Source organism: Eutrema salsugineum, unplaced genomic scaffold (assembly GCF_000478725.1).
Source record: "Eutrema salsugineum unplaced genomic scaffold, Eutsalg1_0 scaffold_1, whole genome shotgun sequence".
Taxonomy (NCBI): domain Eukaryota; kingdom Viridiplantae; phylum Streptophyta; class Magnoliopsida; order Brassicales; family Brassicaceae; genus Eutrema; species Eutrema salsugineum.
The window spans coordinates 3,011,724-3,026,847 of NW_006256909.1; the positions used below are offsets into that span (position 1 = coordinate 3,011,724).

The window sequence follows — 15,124 nt, forward strand, 5'->3', positions numbered from 1 at the left end:
TAGTATTTGATTTGTCGTTTAATATGCTGAATTTAGAAATTTATGCGTAGACATAAAACGGCAAATTAAATTTGAAACCCTAAATTGCCTAATGCTATTTAAAACACATATCCATCGTTATAAACCACTTATCTTATAATTTATACTTCGATAGAATTGAAAAAACAGCAAAACTAAGCCGATTGTAACTAGATTGGTAGTGGAACTGGTCAAAAGTTACTGTAAGATCTTTCTCCAAAAATTTTCGGCAAAGACGAGGTATAGCATTTCTTCACCAAATCCCACTAAAAGTCTAGAGGGCTGGATCCTAGATCTCTAGATTTTGTTTTATCATAGTAATATAGTATATACTCCCGGTATTAAAAAAGAGGACATATAAAAAGGAAAAAAAATAGATCAAACAAAATAAAGACACTGATCCCATTTATGTAAGAATGAATGAATATTTCTGAATTTTGTTTGTTTGTTAATTACCTTAATTTTGTGTAAAAAGAATTGAGAGAATAAGCGGTTGTACATAGTGGGAATCTCCAATGAAGAACAACAATTTCATTTGGTTGGCTGGACTACTGGTCATTTCCAATCAAACGTTGTATTGCACATAATGAGGCTTTCCTGAGGTTATATTATCTTTCGAAATGTATGGAGTATTTTGAAATACAATCTTACTTAAGTGGTAATTTGTCATGTCTGATGGTTGACAAATTTTCATGCTGAAAAGGATAGATATTTATGTATAAATAAATATGAGAAACTATACATAAAATGTAAATCTTATATCTTTTTAGCACGGAATGGGTTTTTGATGCATCTCCACAAAATGTGTTTTGCTTTTAGAGAAATTCGAAGCATCCGTGTTTCCAGTTTAGTGATGGTCTTCACTTTTACAACATTTGTGTGATGAAACAAAGAAGTGATGAGATTGGAAATCCATTAACAAGCTATCTTTTCATTGTTCAACCACCACTATTTCAATATCTCGATCGATTTTCAAACTTTAGAAATTAAACCTTGTTCTAGAGGCAAAGGCAGTATTAGCAATAACAATTTCCACAAAGATGGATAATATGTAAACAGAAGAATCCCAAAAAGAGACATTAAGGCAGAGATGTTCTTATATACAAAAACTGGAAAATATAAAACACAGATTCGAGTCAAACCCCCCACCCCAAGAAGACCGGACATCTGAAGTGGTATTTCTTCACTTCTCGTTTCCTTTTTTTTTCTTTTTTTTTTTTGAGACTTTTCACTGTCATTTTTTACTTTTTTCTTTTTTTTTTTGTTTCCATATAAAAAATTAACTTACCAAAGGTTTTGGACTCTGTCGTCTGTCCGCCGCAACAGTTTCAGTTGATCTTCCTGTTTTCTTGATGACTCTAGTTATCACGTCAACAGCCTAGAGGATGTTCACACAGTGGACTTTAAGCTTAACCTGCTGCTGCTATAAAAGCACCAAGAAACCAAAAAATAAAACAGTAACATAAAGAAATGATTATTTTGCCTTATCTGTGACTTCTGCATAGATTCTGACCTAGCTCTGTCGTCTGTCTTCTCCATCCCGCTGACCAAAGAGTTTGACTAAGCAAACAACATTACGAGCAAGAACACAAGTTAGTTTGGTGTATTCTTCACAAAACTTAAGTAAAGAGAGAAAAATCTATTTTCAAGCGGAGTTGCTTGATATACACAACAAAAGCATTGCAGTGAAGGACCTGCCAACCATTATATTTAATAAGTTAGGCGGTATGCAGAAACAACACAAGGCAAGTGAAAAACACAGCAGAAATATTGACCCTTAAGTACCAAAAGAGGTCGTACTGTTTTGGATATCTACCATCGAAATTTGGACTTAGCTCCATCCTATGTTTCTTGACTATAGTATGAGATCCTCTTAAATCCCATGTAGTGGAGCTTTGATGCTCACATACTACTGGACGTTGATTTTTCAAACCAGCTAAGAAAAATATGATAATCTTTCAAAAACAACTAATGTGAGGTAGCTTAAGAACCTGAAGGTCTTCAGGCATGCCACTTTGAGAGTACACGTTTTCCTTTCCCACAAAAGGATCTGAATTTGCAGCAGGAAACCCAAAACCCTATAAACCGTTCAAGAAATTATTGCCAATTTTCTGGTAACACACCCAAACCCTCAAACATACAAAAAAAAAAAACTCACCTCATAATCATGGTTCTGCCCACAAGATCTGCTCAGCTGAACACTGTCGGCAATTTCTCCAGTTGGCCTCGTCCCACTAAATAAGTTTGATTCCCTCTCAACTTCATTGACTACACTGATCGATACAGACCTCAAATCACGATCTAAGTTTTCTTCCTGCCCACTTTCACATGCTACCACATCACTAGAATCAGGTGTCACAGACTTTCCCATAGCCTCAGCCGGATCAGAGTATTCTTGAACAAGAGCCATACTATCTACTTCCAGAGCTTGCTCGCTGCCAGAGTTACGCTCACCTCTAGCAAAGTTTGTGACTTCAGTATCCTCAGTGTTCAAATTTCCAGCCTCAATTTCCTCACCAGGTGGCCTTCTAAGATTACAAATAGGAGGCGTCCAACCAGTAGTGATAGCACAACTTTCAGGAGAAACAATGTCTAGACTCTGTGGACTAAGAGATGCGCGCTTCTCAGGTTTCTCTGGCCTCGCATCCATCATTTCATTATCGTTCTTTCTCTTGGCATGCCCCTCGACCACAGAGCTGGAATGAGAAACAGTCTCATCTTCACCAGATTTTCCACCCTGTTGATTTTGGTGCCTGGACGGCCGAGGCCTTCTGTATCCATTTGGGAAAACAAAAGGTGGAAGCTGTCGTCTACGAACATGAGAAACAAACACATCCATCCCAGGTTTCCAGAACATATACATGTTAACTTCTTGTCTGAACTCATCGACCGTACCGCGTATATCAAACTGTTGACATTCTTGACCACCAACGCCTTCTGCCCTCTGCAAGCCCATGAAAAAGGCACAATGCAGAAACTGCCTAGACGTGTCTACATACTCATTTGGTTGGGGATGGCACATTAACATCCCATTTGTGTCTCTTTCTATCTGCATTATTGAATCAGAAGAAACGAGATCGAGGACAATTCAATAATTTCTTTTTTACTACCAAAATAAATATGGATAAAACACTGAAGATACAGCAGGTTTACTATTGTTAAATCAAATGAAGAGAGGACGGTATCTACCTTTAAGGTCAGCTGTCTGAACCGTGACTCCACCCAGCCCTTCCAAGCCAATAAATCCTCTGCATCTGCTGCTACTATATCAACCTGCAGGTAGTTTTTATATGCCTCGAAGAACATATATTGTTCAAATAAAGAGCTCCAGTGTTGTTTATTTAATTCAATCTCCTGCATTGAAAATTATGCTTTAGAATAGGATCCTGAATAAAAGTTTTGAGGAAACAAGACAAAAGATTTACTCTCTTACTTGCAAGATATTGTTACCAAACTGGAACTGCTCTGTCATAACGCGAAGAGTGCTTTGAGAGACATTGTAACTAGAATTCATGCATGGGTAAGCTGGAGTTATTATTGGCATAAGGTGATAACGGTCGCGATGATTCTTTCGAGGGTCCCAGACAGGAAATCCAAGCTCATCCTCTTCTATTGCGCAAAGCATGACGGGGTTCGGCCACCTCCACTGAGTATATACTCTGAAAAACCGAGAAACCAGCATACTAGGAATTGCATTTGGATAGAGCTGGCACACACGAGCAACCAAAAGTGCCCAGTTTACACCGCCCAGAAATCCAGTGACCTGCCCAAAGTGAGAATAACAACGAGGGCTTAAGTATGAAAATTTTCAATAAATATGGATTTCAGAAAGGTAATATCTTACATTTGAGTAGACGCCACGTCTCTTAGCCCAGTACTTCAGGCATCTTAACGTTGTTCGGAAGTGCTACAATTGCACATAAGATCAGAGAAGGCAACAATAGTGTTTTGATATGTTAACATAGTGACAAGCATTTTGCAAGTATACCTCAAAATTTGGAACGAGTTTAAGAATCTGATCAGCAACTCTACAACCATTAAGACTCCGAACGGTTGGCTCATCAACATCACACAGCACAGAAGAGTTGGAGATATCCAGATCCTGTTGATAAATGAAGTCCATGAAGAGATCTGAATCAGCAAACAGTTACAAACTATTGTGACAGCTCATGGGCTCAGTTTTCATTCAAGACTTCTGTACTAAAAACAGCCAGCAAACTTCTCAGCTCTCTCAAATGAAAAACATCTAAAAAAATCTATCAGCCCTTGGACGAAGAGTAGTACACTATCTGCTCCCATCAACATGCAAACACTAACAAGTCTAGCATATTATGTACAAGGTAACATAAATTTATCACATAGCACCCCTAGGGCTTCAGCATAAACGGAAATAGATACATTCGATTCACAGATAAAATTACCTGTGGCACAACTAAAAGTGATATGCTAGCATAGAGCAGATCAATCGGTATTCCTTGAAACTTAAATTTCATGACCGGAACGTGGGCGTCAGGAACAGGTTGAAGTTCAGTCACTTCTTCCATCTCAGCCAATATATCATGCAAGACGATGAAGAAATCCTCCTGTACAAATACAGGTGTTAAGAACTCAAGAAAACCAGATTTTTGCAAGAAAAAGAGGTAAATAGCAAGAGTCACTCACCTCCCGGTTAACATAAGATGGCCCAACACACAGAGTATCAATGTCAGCCCCAGGCCCATGAACCTGCAATTCCACAAATTTGTATTTTTTCCAGCCTCAGAGACTAGGATTGCATTGCAGAGGATAAATCAGAGCTAACTCTCAATCAAGGATAGTATTCGGATGTTCAAAAGGCTCAATACCATAAAAATGATCCTAGTAATCCATAATCATTCGTCCAAAGATATTATATGCACTTTAGCTTCAAGATAACGGCAAGGAAATGGTAAACATGAAGCACTTACTCCAAGTCGGTAAGATCCGAAGGTGAAAATGACAGCATTTGCATCCTCCACCATTTGATCCGTGTAGCCCCTCTGCTGGGTTAACTGCTTCACCCAGTGCTTTACAATCTAAAAGAGAAAAGTATATGAAAAATATTAGATGAAAGATTTGCCATTTTAAACAGACCTGGCTGAAAATGAAAATCACAGTGAACGGAATACAGGACAACCAGACCAGACACGAGTAAGAACCAATACAGTGAAAGATCAGCGACAATAAATACATAAGTTTTTGTTCAAAATCCGTTTTACAATTCTCTATTGGCAGAAAATCAGATTAGTAGAAACATCAACTAAGAAGACGCTCACCTGATCAATGCGCCCCAGAACTTCCTCTCTCCGCATGGTATTCTCTTTGCTCTCATAGAGTCCTTCGTCAACCAAAAACTTGGAGCATACCAAAAAAAAAAATCAGCTAAAAACGTAGGCTTCGAATCATATCAGCTGTCGAAACTAAGCTTACCTTCTCCAGCTCCACATTACGCTTGAAATCCGCCGAAGAAGGCCCAGCAAGGGAAAGAGGCTTTGTAATTCCATAGCTTTTAGGAGAATTCACCGGCGGCAACGAGCCATCTACACGTTGAGTACCCACCATCATAACACAATTACAAAATCCTAAGCGATCCAAGCCGAAGAACAGCAGGAAACCATATATCACCGCCTCGCTGCAAGCTAAACGGAGGGAGATCGGATCAGACGCACTCAAGAAGAGAAATTCGGGACCTCGACAGGGAAAGAGCGAGTTGTGACGGGAATTGCAGAAGGAGGGAACCAAAAAAGGAAATCAAAAGCATAAACTTTATTAAGAACAAGAGGAAAAAAACTCGAAGGGGTAAGCGGAAGCCCTAAATCGATGGAAGGGGAAAGCGACTAGGATGTCAAAAAAAAAGTCAAAGACGGAGGAGAATCTGAGAGAGGTTAAAATGATGGACTGGAGGTTCAGAGAGAAGAGAGAGGGATCGAGAAGAAGGGGGCACGAGGGAGATGGAGAGAAAAGGGTTGTGTTTCGGGAAGATATATTAGGTACGGCGATTCGATTTAATCATTTAAATTTTTTATGATTAATTTACTCTAAGGATTTTGGCTCTTTAATGTGAATGATTTAACGGAGGAAGCAGAGTAGTCTCCGTCAACCATAAACGAATAGATAATTTGGAGAAGAAAAAAAGCTACCCAGAATAAAATTAAAATAAGCTAATTAACTTTTCCGAGGGGAAGAACTTAGTAGTGGGGTAATTAAATGATTCGGGGACGCTCGGGATATATATTGTATGAATAAGAAATATCTTTTTTAAAATATTATTCTTTTTTTTAAGTGGATGTGTTACACACCTATGTATGTATGTGTGTATCTTTTATTTGTAAAACCCAATTTTACATGTTAACAAAACTTAGTTTTATTTACTGAAGAAAAGAAGATTAATGGAAGATAAATCATGTGGGAGACTGAAGATAAAAAAAAATTAGAAAATGTTTGATTTTAACTCATCTAATTTTTTTTTTCTAACAAATTTCAAATTTTTATACAAAATGTTTATTATCTAACTCAACACACATTAGCCTTGGTAAAGTAAAATTTTTCTAATAAATAAGTTAAAACCAGTTCAAGGAAATTTCTTCCGGAGTCTTTGCATTCCAATGGCGTTCAACATAAACATAATGTTTTTTTCGCTGAGTCCATCATCTTTTTGCTAGTTATCTCTCATTATATATATTTTTTTACTGTCTTAATTCTTTGTAAAATCCTAAATAATAGTTCTTGGGCCATTTTAGTACAAAATAAAGTTTTTTCAACATTTGAACTATAGAATATTGTAAAATATGGTGTATATTGCTTATATCTGAATTTTGAAAACAAAAAGCCAATTTAAGGAATAAAAATTGATGAGATATGATCTTAAAAGTCAGCTGATTCTCATTTTTCTTAGTTGGATGTTTTCATTAGTTATACACTTAAATTTATTTTTATATTGTCATTTTTATATTGTTATTCACAATGCGTTCTAAAATATTCTGCTTTCCTCTCTCGATTGTCTTGTTTTTGCCAATGTTAATTTTACCATATATTTTTTCTCATGATGTTAGCTAAAGAAAGTTAAAAGAGATTACCCTCCTCATAAAATATTTTTCACCACAATAAATCATCACATCAAATTCAGATCTTGTTGTTGTAAGCACCACCTTCTGATATTACAATGCTTATAGCTACACTCAAACCTTTGTTATTCATACAATCAATCCCATCCGACATGTTGAAGTAGAGACCGATTAAATTGATTTGTGTTTTGTATATAAATTCATCACCAAATTTAACTTCAAGGATTATAATTTTTGTTACAGTTAACTCGTTTCTCATCTTTCATAGATAATCCGTTTTATCTAGTTTTTTTAAAACAAACGCAAATTTAAGTCATATAATAACTCAAATGGAATTAAGTTAGTTTTTTCTGATGCTTGGGTATTTTCATTATTTATGTAACTGGAATTTTTTATGATTGTTTTATTAAATGATTGACTGTTTTCATAATTCTTGTAACTTGAATAATTTGTTATTGTTTTTTTTAGAACATCTTATTTCTTATTGTTTATTTAGTGACTTTTTCTTGGACACTGTTAGAAAAATTTCAAATAAAAGAAGAATGATAAGATACTTATACAATTTTTTGTCCAAAATATTTTTCAAGGTGGTCTTTCTTTATAATTCATATATTTTGAAAACCTGAAAGTGACCGGAGGTAAAACCAGCGGCTGTTTCCGCTGGTTTTTTTGGCTGATGTCGCAAAATGTATCGGTGAGTTAAAACGACGTCGTATTATAGTTTCGAAAACTTTGGTTCTCTTCTACTTCCATACCACTCTGAACAGTTTATAATAGAATACAATATACCGAAACGCTTCAAAAATAAATTCGCCTGACGTGACGACCGGAGAAAACAGAAGAAAAAGGTCTTCGGTATATACAGAGAGAGATGGAATCGAATGGCGTCGATGAGCAGATGAAGTTGGTGGAAGGAGCTGCTGGTTATGTACTCGAAGATGTTCCTCATTTCAGCGATTACATTCACGATCTCCCCGTATTACTTCCTCTCTATACGACTTCCTTTGATTATTCTTTGAAATCGACATTTCTATGGATCGGTGTTTATATGATTTTAGCATTTTACACTCCTTACCTTGTTTTGAAACCAGTCCGTACACGTGTGCGAATTTGGTAGTATGCCCGATTTGGTTGATTCGTTCGTGTATGTATACAAATGCTGATTTCCCTTTTGTTTCGGGCTTTTTGATGAATCCTTTTATTTATGCTTTGTAATTTGGGGTTGTAGACGAGATCCGGTCGCTATCATGGAGATTTACATAGTTATTTATTCTCGTAGTGCACATAAATGTTAAATCAATGTGAACGTGGAAATGGATTGTCGCATGTGCACATATATACGCATACCCGTGGTGGAATGTTTGGTCAGATCTATTGATCACTACCATTGAGTCTGAAATCTGTTTTAATTTTCTAAATATGATGGCGATGAAGCTCTCTCCCATAGTGACTAAGAAGTCAGGATATATTTGTCCAGCATCGTGTTTCATTTCGAAGAAAGGAGATTCTTGGAACAGATACTCGTAGCCCGTTTTAGTTTCAGTTCTATTGATATTCTTCACTTTTGCTGATGCATTTTCTCTTCTATGGGTTTTTTTCCAGACTTATCCAAACCCGTTGCAATCGAACCCAGCTTATTCAGTAGTTAGGTAAGTTGTGATTATACTTGTAACCTTGATTGATTGACAGATGATGGTCAGTTTAATTGGGTCCTTGTTCTGTCGGATTTTCAGGCAGTATTTTGTTGATGAGGATGATACGGTCCCACAAAAGGTGAAAACTCACGGCCGTGTTTCTTTCTTACGTTTTGGCCTCTTGTTCTCTGCGGCAGTGATAATGTTATATGTTTTGCTAATTTTTCTTTTCTTTTCATTTATAGATTGTTGTTCACAAAGATACTCCTAGAGGGACACATTTTAGACGCGCAGGACCCCGCCAAAAGGTATTTCATCACTTGCATGAGTTTCCCATGCTTTGCAGCTTACGCATCTAGTGATGTATAAACGGCTGACGTTTGGTTATATATTTGTATGTAGGTGTATTTCAAGCCAGCTGATGTACGTGCGTGTATTGTCACATGTGGTGGTCTATGCCCGGGGCTTAATACTGTAATCAGGGAAATCGTGTGTGGTCTTCACTTCATGTATGGTGTCACAGAAGTAATTGGTGTGGATGTGAGTTCAATTTCATTACCAACAAGTGATGTTCTTGAAATTGAATATTTTGGCGATAATGATCTTTAGTGTCCCAAACTTTTAGTGTGAACACTTTGTTCCATAATTGCTATAGTATATTGTAATATAGCAATAGCAGATTATATATACCAATGGGAAATCTAACCTCCTATTAGCTAACCTCTAATATCTGGTGCTCTAGCAAATCCTTGTGTAAGTTATTATTGATTGATTAGGATTATTGGGGCTCATCTGGTTTCTGATGCTGCAGTGTGGATTTCGCGGGTTCTATTCCAAAAATACTGTTACACTAACACCGAAGGTTGTGAGTGACATCCACAAGCGCGGGGGAACCATACTAGGAACCTCCCGAGGGGGACATGAAACATCAAAGATCGTTGACAATATACAGGACCGTGAAATAAATCAGGTTTGTTAAGAACATACATTTTTTTTTTGTTTCCTTAAAGTTTGTTTCTGTTGAGTGGAGTATAGTTCTGCTAATAATAGTCAGTTGCATTATCTGTGTCTGTGATATAGGTTTACATCATTGGAGGTGATGGAACTCAAAAGGGAGCATCTGCAATATATAAGGTTAGTTAGTGAACAGTGTGCTCAAAATATTGAAATAGATGCTTCTTTGGAGTTGATATCTTGTGTATTATTGTTTGATGGTACCTACCTAGAACATTTTATGAAGAGAACAGTCTAACTAAAATCCATGGATCATTGGATATAAAGCACTTGTGTCTATAAATTATTTTTGGACTTGTATAGTAGTGATGTTCGTGTGACAATTGCTTTAATTTGGTTAATCAAATGTTTTTGACTGATGATACAGGAAATTAGACGCCGTGGACTAAAAGTTGCAGTCGCAGGAATACCAAAAACCATTGACAACGACATCCCAGTAAGTCCCAGATTTAGTAACTCTACTCTCAACCTTAACCTTCTCTCCCATTCTGGCTAGTTTGTCTGTAGCTCTGTTTGATAGTATCACTGACTCAGGTCATTGACAAGTCCTTTGGATTTGATACTGCGGTTGAGGAGGCTCAACGTGCTATTAATGCAGCGCATGTTGAAGCGACCAGTGTGGAAAACGGCATCGGACTTGTCAAGCTAATGGGTCGCTACAGTGGTAAGTTTAGAAGGAGACAAATTATGCATACAAAAAAATAGACACAGAAGTATCTTCTTTTTGACGTTTCTCCCTGCGCCTTTTGCTAATCTATAGATTCTACACTGCAGGGTTCATTGCGATGTATGCGACTCTGGCCAGCCGAGATGTTGACTGCTGTCTGATTCCCGAGTCGCCCTTTTACCTTGAAGGCAAAGGAGGGCTTTACGAGTTCATTGCAAAACGGCTCAGAGAGAATGGCCACATGGTTATAGTGATTGCTGAAGGTGCAGGACAAGATCTTCTTGCAGAGAGCATTGAACAGCAAGATGCTTCAGGAAACAAGCTCCTTAAAGATGTTGGACTCTGGATGAGTATTAAAATTAAGGTATATAATTGCAAATGAGAACTAAACAAAAACTTCAGTTCCATATTGGTTTTCTTACTTTTTCTTTTCTTCCTCATTTCGGGGTTTTTTCTTTAACAGGAGTACTTTGCGAAGCAGAGTAAAATGGATATTACACTGAAATACATTGGTACTTTTTTCCTCCTAAAATTCAACTGAAGCTACTTTGATGTATGAAATATGAAAATGATTGAAACCATGTTTCAGATCCGACATACATGATCCGAGCTATCCCAGCCAACGCATCTGACAATGTCTACTCTACTCTCCTCGCTCAAAGCGCAGTCCATGGTGCAATGGCGGGCTATACCGGCTTCATCTCTGGTCTTGTTAATGGAAGGCACACATACATTCCCTTAAACGTAAGTTTCCCTTCGCCTTAGTATCTTATCTAATCCATTAGAGCATCTGTCCTCGAAGTTTCAATCCTTTTTTCTTCTTGCAGCGAATAACGGAAAGACAGAACAAAGTTGTGATTACAGACAGAATGTGGGCACGGATGCTTTCGTCGACGAACCAGCCTAGCTTCATGAACCCTCCTAAAGGAACCACCGAGTTGGCAGACTAATGCCATTTTTTTTTTTTTTGCAATTTTTTTTTTTTGATATTTCTTCATTTGTAATTTGACAACACCCAGATTCGATCATTTAGACAAGTTTTTGAAGATAAAAAATTGTTGTGAAGTCAGGTTTGGTTTCTTTCTTATAGATTAGGAAGAGACGCCGAGATTTAACGCTCGTTTTTTTATTTCCTTTTAATGAAACTAGAACACCAATCCCTTGGCTTTTCCTTTTTATAGAAACGTATATATAAAGTTTTCGTGATTTCTTCTCTGGTCCTAGTCAGTCTTTCTGCCGAGTATGACCACTGGTCCTAGTCAGTCTTTCTGCCGAGTATGACCACTGGTCCTAGTCAGTCTTTCTGCCGAGTATGACCAATAATTGTTCCTCTTTCAGATACTACGACACTTATAGCACACTCATCACTTGCATGTTCATACCGTCAATGCCACCACCCAACCAATTTTGTAGGTGAGTACATCACCAATTTCAAAACCAGACACTACACCAAGCATCTTTAACTGTTGACTTGCTTGTTGTCTTTAATGACTAGCGAATTTAAAAAATATTTTATTATATTTTTTTTTGGATTTTATTAGAAATTGTTTATCTTGTATTACTTTAAATACATATCAATTATTATAAATTTCAAGTACTAAACTATATGTAATTTTTTTAGTGTGCATAATTAGTTCAATATAGAGAATATTGTTGGTTGTATCAATAGAAACCATGTCTTCTTGTCCAATCTCAGTAATCATTCTTTGGAATTTGTAGAGAATATATATAAAAAAGGTGAATGTTTAAAGTCGAGGTTTGAGGTTTTTGAACTAAAGTATATAACTGGCAAAGTATAAACTTGAAGCAAAGTAATCATTTTTCAACAACATGGCTCTGAGGTTTTGGAGAATACTTTGCTTCAAAAACCGCTTTGAACATACAAAGCACCTCCAGCAGATCTATTTATAACAAATCTTTCAAGAAGGAAATTTTCTATTTCCCTTTTCTTTAAATTTTATAACAAAAATTTCAAGCGCATATATCATTTTGTTCTTTTTTTTTTTTGGGAAATAAAATTTTCATTACTTATTCAATCGGCTGAGCAAATTTGAAACCAAATAATGTGACAATGTGTGTTCTTCCGTTACCACTATTAAGGCTCGGTCTTCTGGTTTATTCACCATTATTATCAATTTATTTTAGTTAATAAAATCAATTTATTCAAAGATTGATGAAAAGAAGTTACTTTAATTTGTCTTAATTTTATCAGTATATATATATTTTTTTTGACACGAATATGAATTTCATTAACGAACATAATGACAGTGTTTGTAGTTACATAAAAAATGGCTTAACCAAACTCGTTTCCGTTGCCCAAAGAAACTAAAAAGCAAGGAGATCATGAACTTGAAGTATTTGAACAGTGAATGCATAAAGCGAATGCATTCACCCTCTGTAGATTCCAGAAGGATCAGCGTTCTGCACAATCCATGGGTGCTCGAGAAGTTTGTGCAGTGGCAGACGTTGTGAAGACTCCTTGACAAGCATCTGAAAAATATGTAAGATATCAGATTCATCAATCTTCACTGACTACTACTAGTTCCCTCAAAATGTCTAGATTGAAGGTATTAATGACCTGGCTAATAAGATCCTTTGCAGATGAAGACACAATTGGTTTTGGAGGGAACTTGAGGTCCACTTGCACAATCCTGTTAAAGATCATTTGTGTTAACAAAGTCATCAAGAACAAACAAACCCACAAGAAACAGACTTGTTAACTTTAGATTTGGAATGTAGATTTTTTTTACCTTCTGTATGTGTCTGAATGCTCCATGGCTTCAAAAGGAGGTACGCCATAAAGAAACTCGTAACAAAGAATCCCTAGGCTCCATATATCTACACTTGCATCATGTTCTACGCTTTCGACTGTAACAAACAAAAAATCCACAGGTCACGGTTAAAATTGAACTTACATCATCATACTGGAATTAACTTTCAAGCAAAGTCTTCAAAATTTTACCCATCTCCGGAGGAAGGTAATCGAGCGTGCCACACATCGTCCTCCTGCGGTTGAATGTGTGTACTGACCAACCAAAGTCTGCAATCTTGAGCTCACCCTGATATTAAAAGTCGATGAATATATAATTATCATTGACTAGTTTCAAATCAAAAGGATGGTAAGAACTTGTCTAACCTGAGCACCAATTAACAGATTTTCTGGTTTTATATCTCTGTGTATCACATGCTTGCCATGGCAATAGATGAGAGCCCTCGCCAACGATGCAACATACTATCACAGTAAACATATAAAGATCTCAGCTTTTTACTAACAAATATTTTACTTGCGTTATTATTTTAACAACAGTTGAAGGAAGGACTAACTGTGGCAGCTCGTCTCTCGCTGAAGTATTTGCATTTCTGAAGCTCCTTGTAAAGTTCGCCTCTAGCAGCATACTCAAGTATCAAATAAACTCGTTTCTGAAACAGATGAAGAACCTAATCAGCTGTGTTATGCTCAAATGGGTGGATCTTATATTAACCGAAAGGAGAAACATTTTAACTTAACCTGATCATAGAAATAACCATAAAGCCGTAGTATGTTGGGGTTCCTCAGATGAGACTGTATCTCTACTTCTCTTCTGAGCTGATGTTCAACTTGAGATTGCTGAAGCTGGGTCTTGAAAAGAACCTTTAGAGCCACAATGTGATTGCTCTGTTTCATTTTTGCATATATACGTCAGTTTGGTGAAAGAAAAAAAACAATGTAAGGATCTAAACAAATGTTAACTTTGGATTCTAGAACTAAGCATCAGAACATAATAATACTGACCCGCTTTTCTCGTGCAAGATAAACATGACCAAATTTTCCCCTTCCAAGAGGCTTCCCAATGTCAAAATCACTCAGATTCCATCTCTTTTGTGCAGCTGCAGAGGCATCTGAAGCTTCCTGAAAACAAATTCCCAACAAACAGAGCCATTTTGAGAAACTGAGTTATGTATAATATGACACTGAAACCCTAGAAACAAATCTGCTTCGAAATTGAGCAATGTATAACCCTTGTTCATCTGCCCAGAAGTTCAAATCTTAATGGTGTCACTAATCCGCTAAAAAATTTGCAATTTTCAGAAATGATGATTTAAATCCAAAAACTCCAAACCCTAATCCTCAACGACGATCGAGCTCAATTCAAACCAAACAGAAAGGAAGGCAATGATAATCCCAGAATTCATCCCAAATACGGAGAATCTCAAAGGTTAAAGCTAAAAGACATGTTAATAAAGGAATGAATGGTAGCTCGCGAAGCCGAAACAGTTGTTCATTACCTTCTGCTGCTGTTGTGTCTCCGTAGCGATCGCCATGGAAGAGATCGACCGCCCGACAAAGAGAGAGAGAGAGAGGCGAAGATTTGAGGGCGGAGAGGGAAGGAGCGGGCTTAAAAGCTTAAAATAATACAAAAGACAGACCTTTTTTTTTTCAAAAAATAAAGGCCAAAATTGTTTACCAACAACGGTCGAAGTTTTTAGGGTTGCCACTTGCCAGAGTATCTGTGGTGGACCCGATTTCGTTTTAAAACTTTTTTTAATTTAGAGATATATAGTAATCGCATTGACTAGACCAAAACTGTAAAATAAATGAATTCAAAATAGTTTGAGAAAATGAATTCAGACACATAAAATAAATATAGGGTAACACATACAGATGTTTGTGTTGTAGTTTCGACCAAGTATTTAGTGTGATAAAAAAAAAAAAATTGAAATGAAAGTTA

At 36.7% G+C, this 15,124-nt stretch overlaps 3 protein-coding genes across 7 annotated transcripts; 1 reads left to right on the forward strand and 2 right to left on the reverse strand.

Annotated features, from left to right (window-relative positions):
- Positions 1-1,216: 1,216 nt before the first annotated feature.
- On the reverse strand, positions 1,217-6,027 carry LOC18029849 (nuclear poly(A) polymerase 4). Of its 5 annotated transcripts, none has more exons than XM_024148669.1 (13): positions 5,467-6,027; positions 5,313-5,390; positions 4,965-5,072; positions 4,681-4,743; positions 4,440-4,601; positions 4,007-4,120; positions 3,863-3,925; positions 3,452-3,781; positions 3,208-3,372; positions 2,177-3,067; positions 2,010-2,096; positions 1,532-1,578; positions 1,217-1,396 (listed from the first exon to the last, which is right to left on the reverse strand). In XM_024148669.1, exons 1-13 carry the CDS (start codon positions 5,599-5,601, stop codon positions 1,384-1,386), a joined length of 2,256 nt encoding a protein of 751 aa, XP_024004437.1. In that variant the 5' UTR covers positions 5,602-6,027; the 3' UTR covers positions 1,217-1,383. The 5 variants fall into 5 exon arrangements, with proteins under 5 accessions (XP_024004437.1, XP_006412423.1, XP_006412425.1 ...); XM_006412360.2 differs by having other exon boundaries at positions 1,217-1,438; XM_006412362.2 differs by having other exon boundaries at positions 1,217-1,441.
- Positions 6,028-7,889: 1,862 nt separating this feature from the next.
- Positions 7,890-11,573, forward strand: LOC18029850 (ATP-dependent 6-phosphofructokinase 6). Its single transcript, XM_006412363.2, has 13 exons — positions 7,890-8,076; positions 8,703-8,749; positions 8,834-8,873; positions 8,980-9,042; positions 9,137-9,274; positions 9,546-9,704; positions 9,815-9,868; positions 10,116-10,184; positions 10,283-10,412; positions 10,523-10,779; positions 10,879-10,927; positions 11,005-11,159; positions 11,243-11,573. Exons 1-13 carry the CDS (start codon positions 7,972-7,974, stop codon positions 11,363-11,365), a joined length of 1,389 nt encoding a protein of 462 aa, XP_006412426.1. The 5' UTR covers positions 7,890-7,971; the 3' UTR covers positions 11,366-11,573.
- Positions 11,574-12,685: 1,112 nt separating this feature from the next.
- LOC18029851 (serine/threonine-protein kinase Aurora-1) lies at positions 12,686-14,805 on the reverse strand. Its single transcript, XM_006412364.2, has 9 exons — positions 14,682-14,805; positions 14,188-14,304; positions 13,924-14,070; positions 13,740-13,835; positions 13,552-13,647; positions 13,378-13,474; positions 13,166-13,283; positions 12,994-13,066; positions 12,686-12,905 (listed from the first exon to the last, which is right to left on the reverse strand). The coding sequence occupies exons 1-9, from the start codon at positions 14,715-14,717 to the stop codon at positions 12,804-12,806; spliced, it is 882 nt and encodes a 293-aa protein (XP_006412427.1). The 5' UTR covers positions 14,718-14,805; the 3' UTR covers positions 12,686-12,803.
- Between the last annotated feature and the right edge of the window lie 319 nt (positions 14,806-15,124).

Excerpts from the sequence above, each read along its gene's own strand:
- LOC18029850 (XM_006412363.2), top strand. The coding sequence starts at position 7,972 with ATGGAATCGAATGGCGTCGATGAGCAGATGAAGTTGGTGGAAGGAGCT. Across the intron at positions 10,185-10,282 it reads CCATTGACAACGACATCCCA|GTCATTGACAAGTCCTTTGG; the intron begins GTAAGTCCCAGA and ends TCACTGACTCAG. Across the intron at positions 10,928-11,004 it reads TATTACACTGAAATACATTG|ATCCGACATACATGATCCGA; the intron begins GTACTTTTTTCC and ends ACCATGTTTCAG.
- LOC18029851 (XM_006412364.2), bottom strand. The coding sequence starts at position 14,717 with ATGGCGATCGCTACGGAGACACAACAGCAGCAGAAG. Across the intron at positions 13,836-13,923 it reads ATGGTTATTTCTATGATCAG|AAACGAGTTTATTTGATACT; the intron begins GTTAAGTTAAAA and ends CATCTGTTTCAG. Across the intron at positions 13,475-13,551 it reads ATCTGTTAATTGGTGCTCAG|GGTGAGCTCAAGATTGCAGA; the intron begins GTTAGACAAGTT and ends TTTTAATATCAG.
- LOC18029849 (XM_024148668.1), bottom strand. The coding sequence starts at position 5,601 with ATGATGGTGGGTACTCAACGTGTAGATGGCTCGTTGCCGCCGGTGAAT. Across the intron at positions 5,391-5,466 it reads GTAATGTGGAGCTGGAGAAG|TTTTTGGTTGACGAAGGACT; the intron begins GTAAGCTTAGTT and ends GTATGCTCCAAG. Across the intron at positions 3,926-4,006 it reads AACTCGTTCCAAATTTTGAG|CACTTCCGAACAACGTTAAG; the intron begins GTATACTTGCAA and ends GTGCAATTGTAG.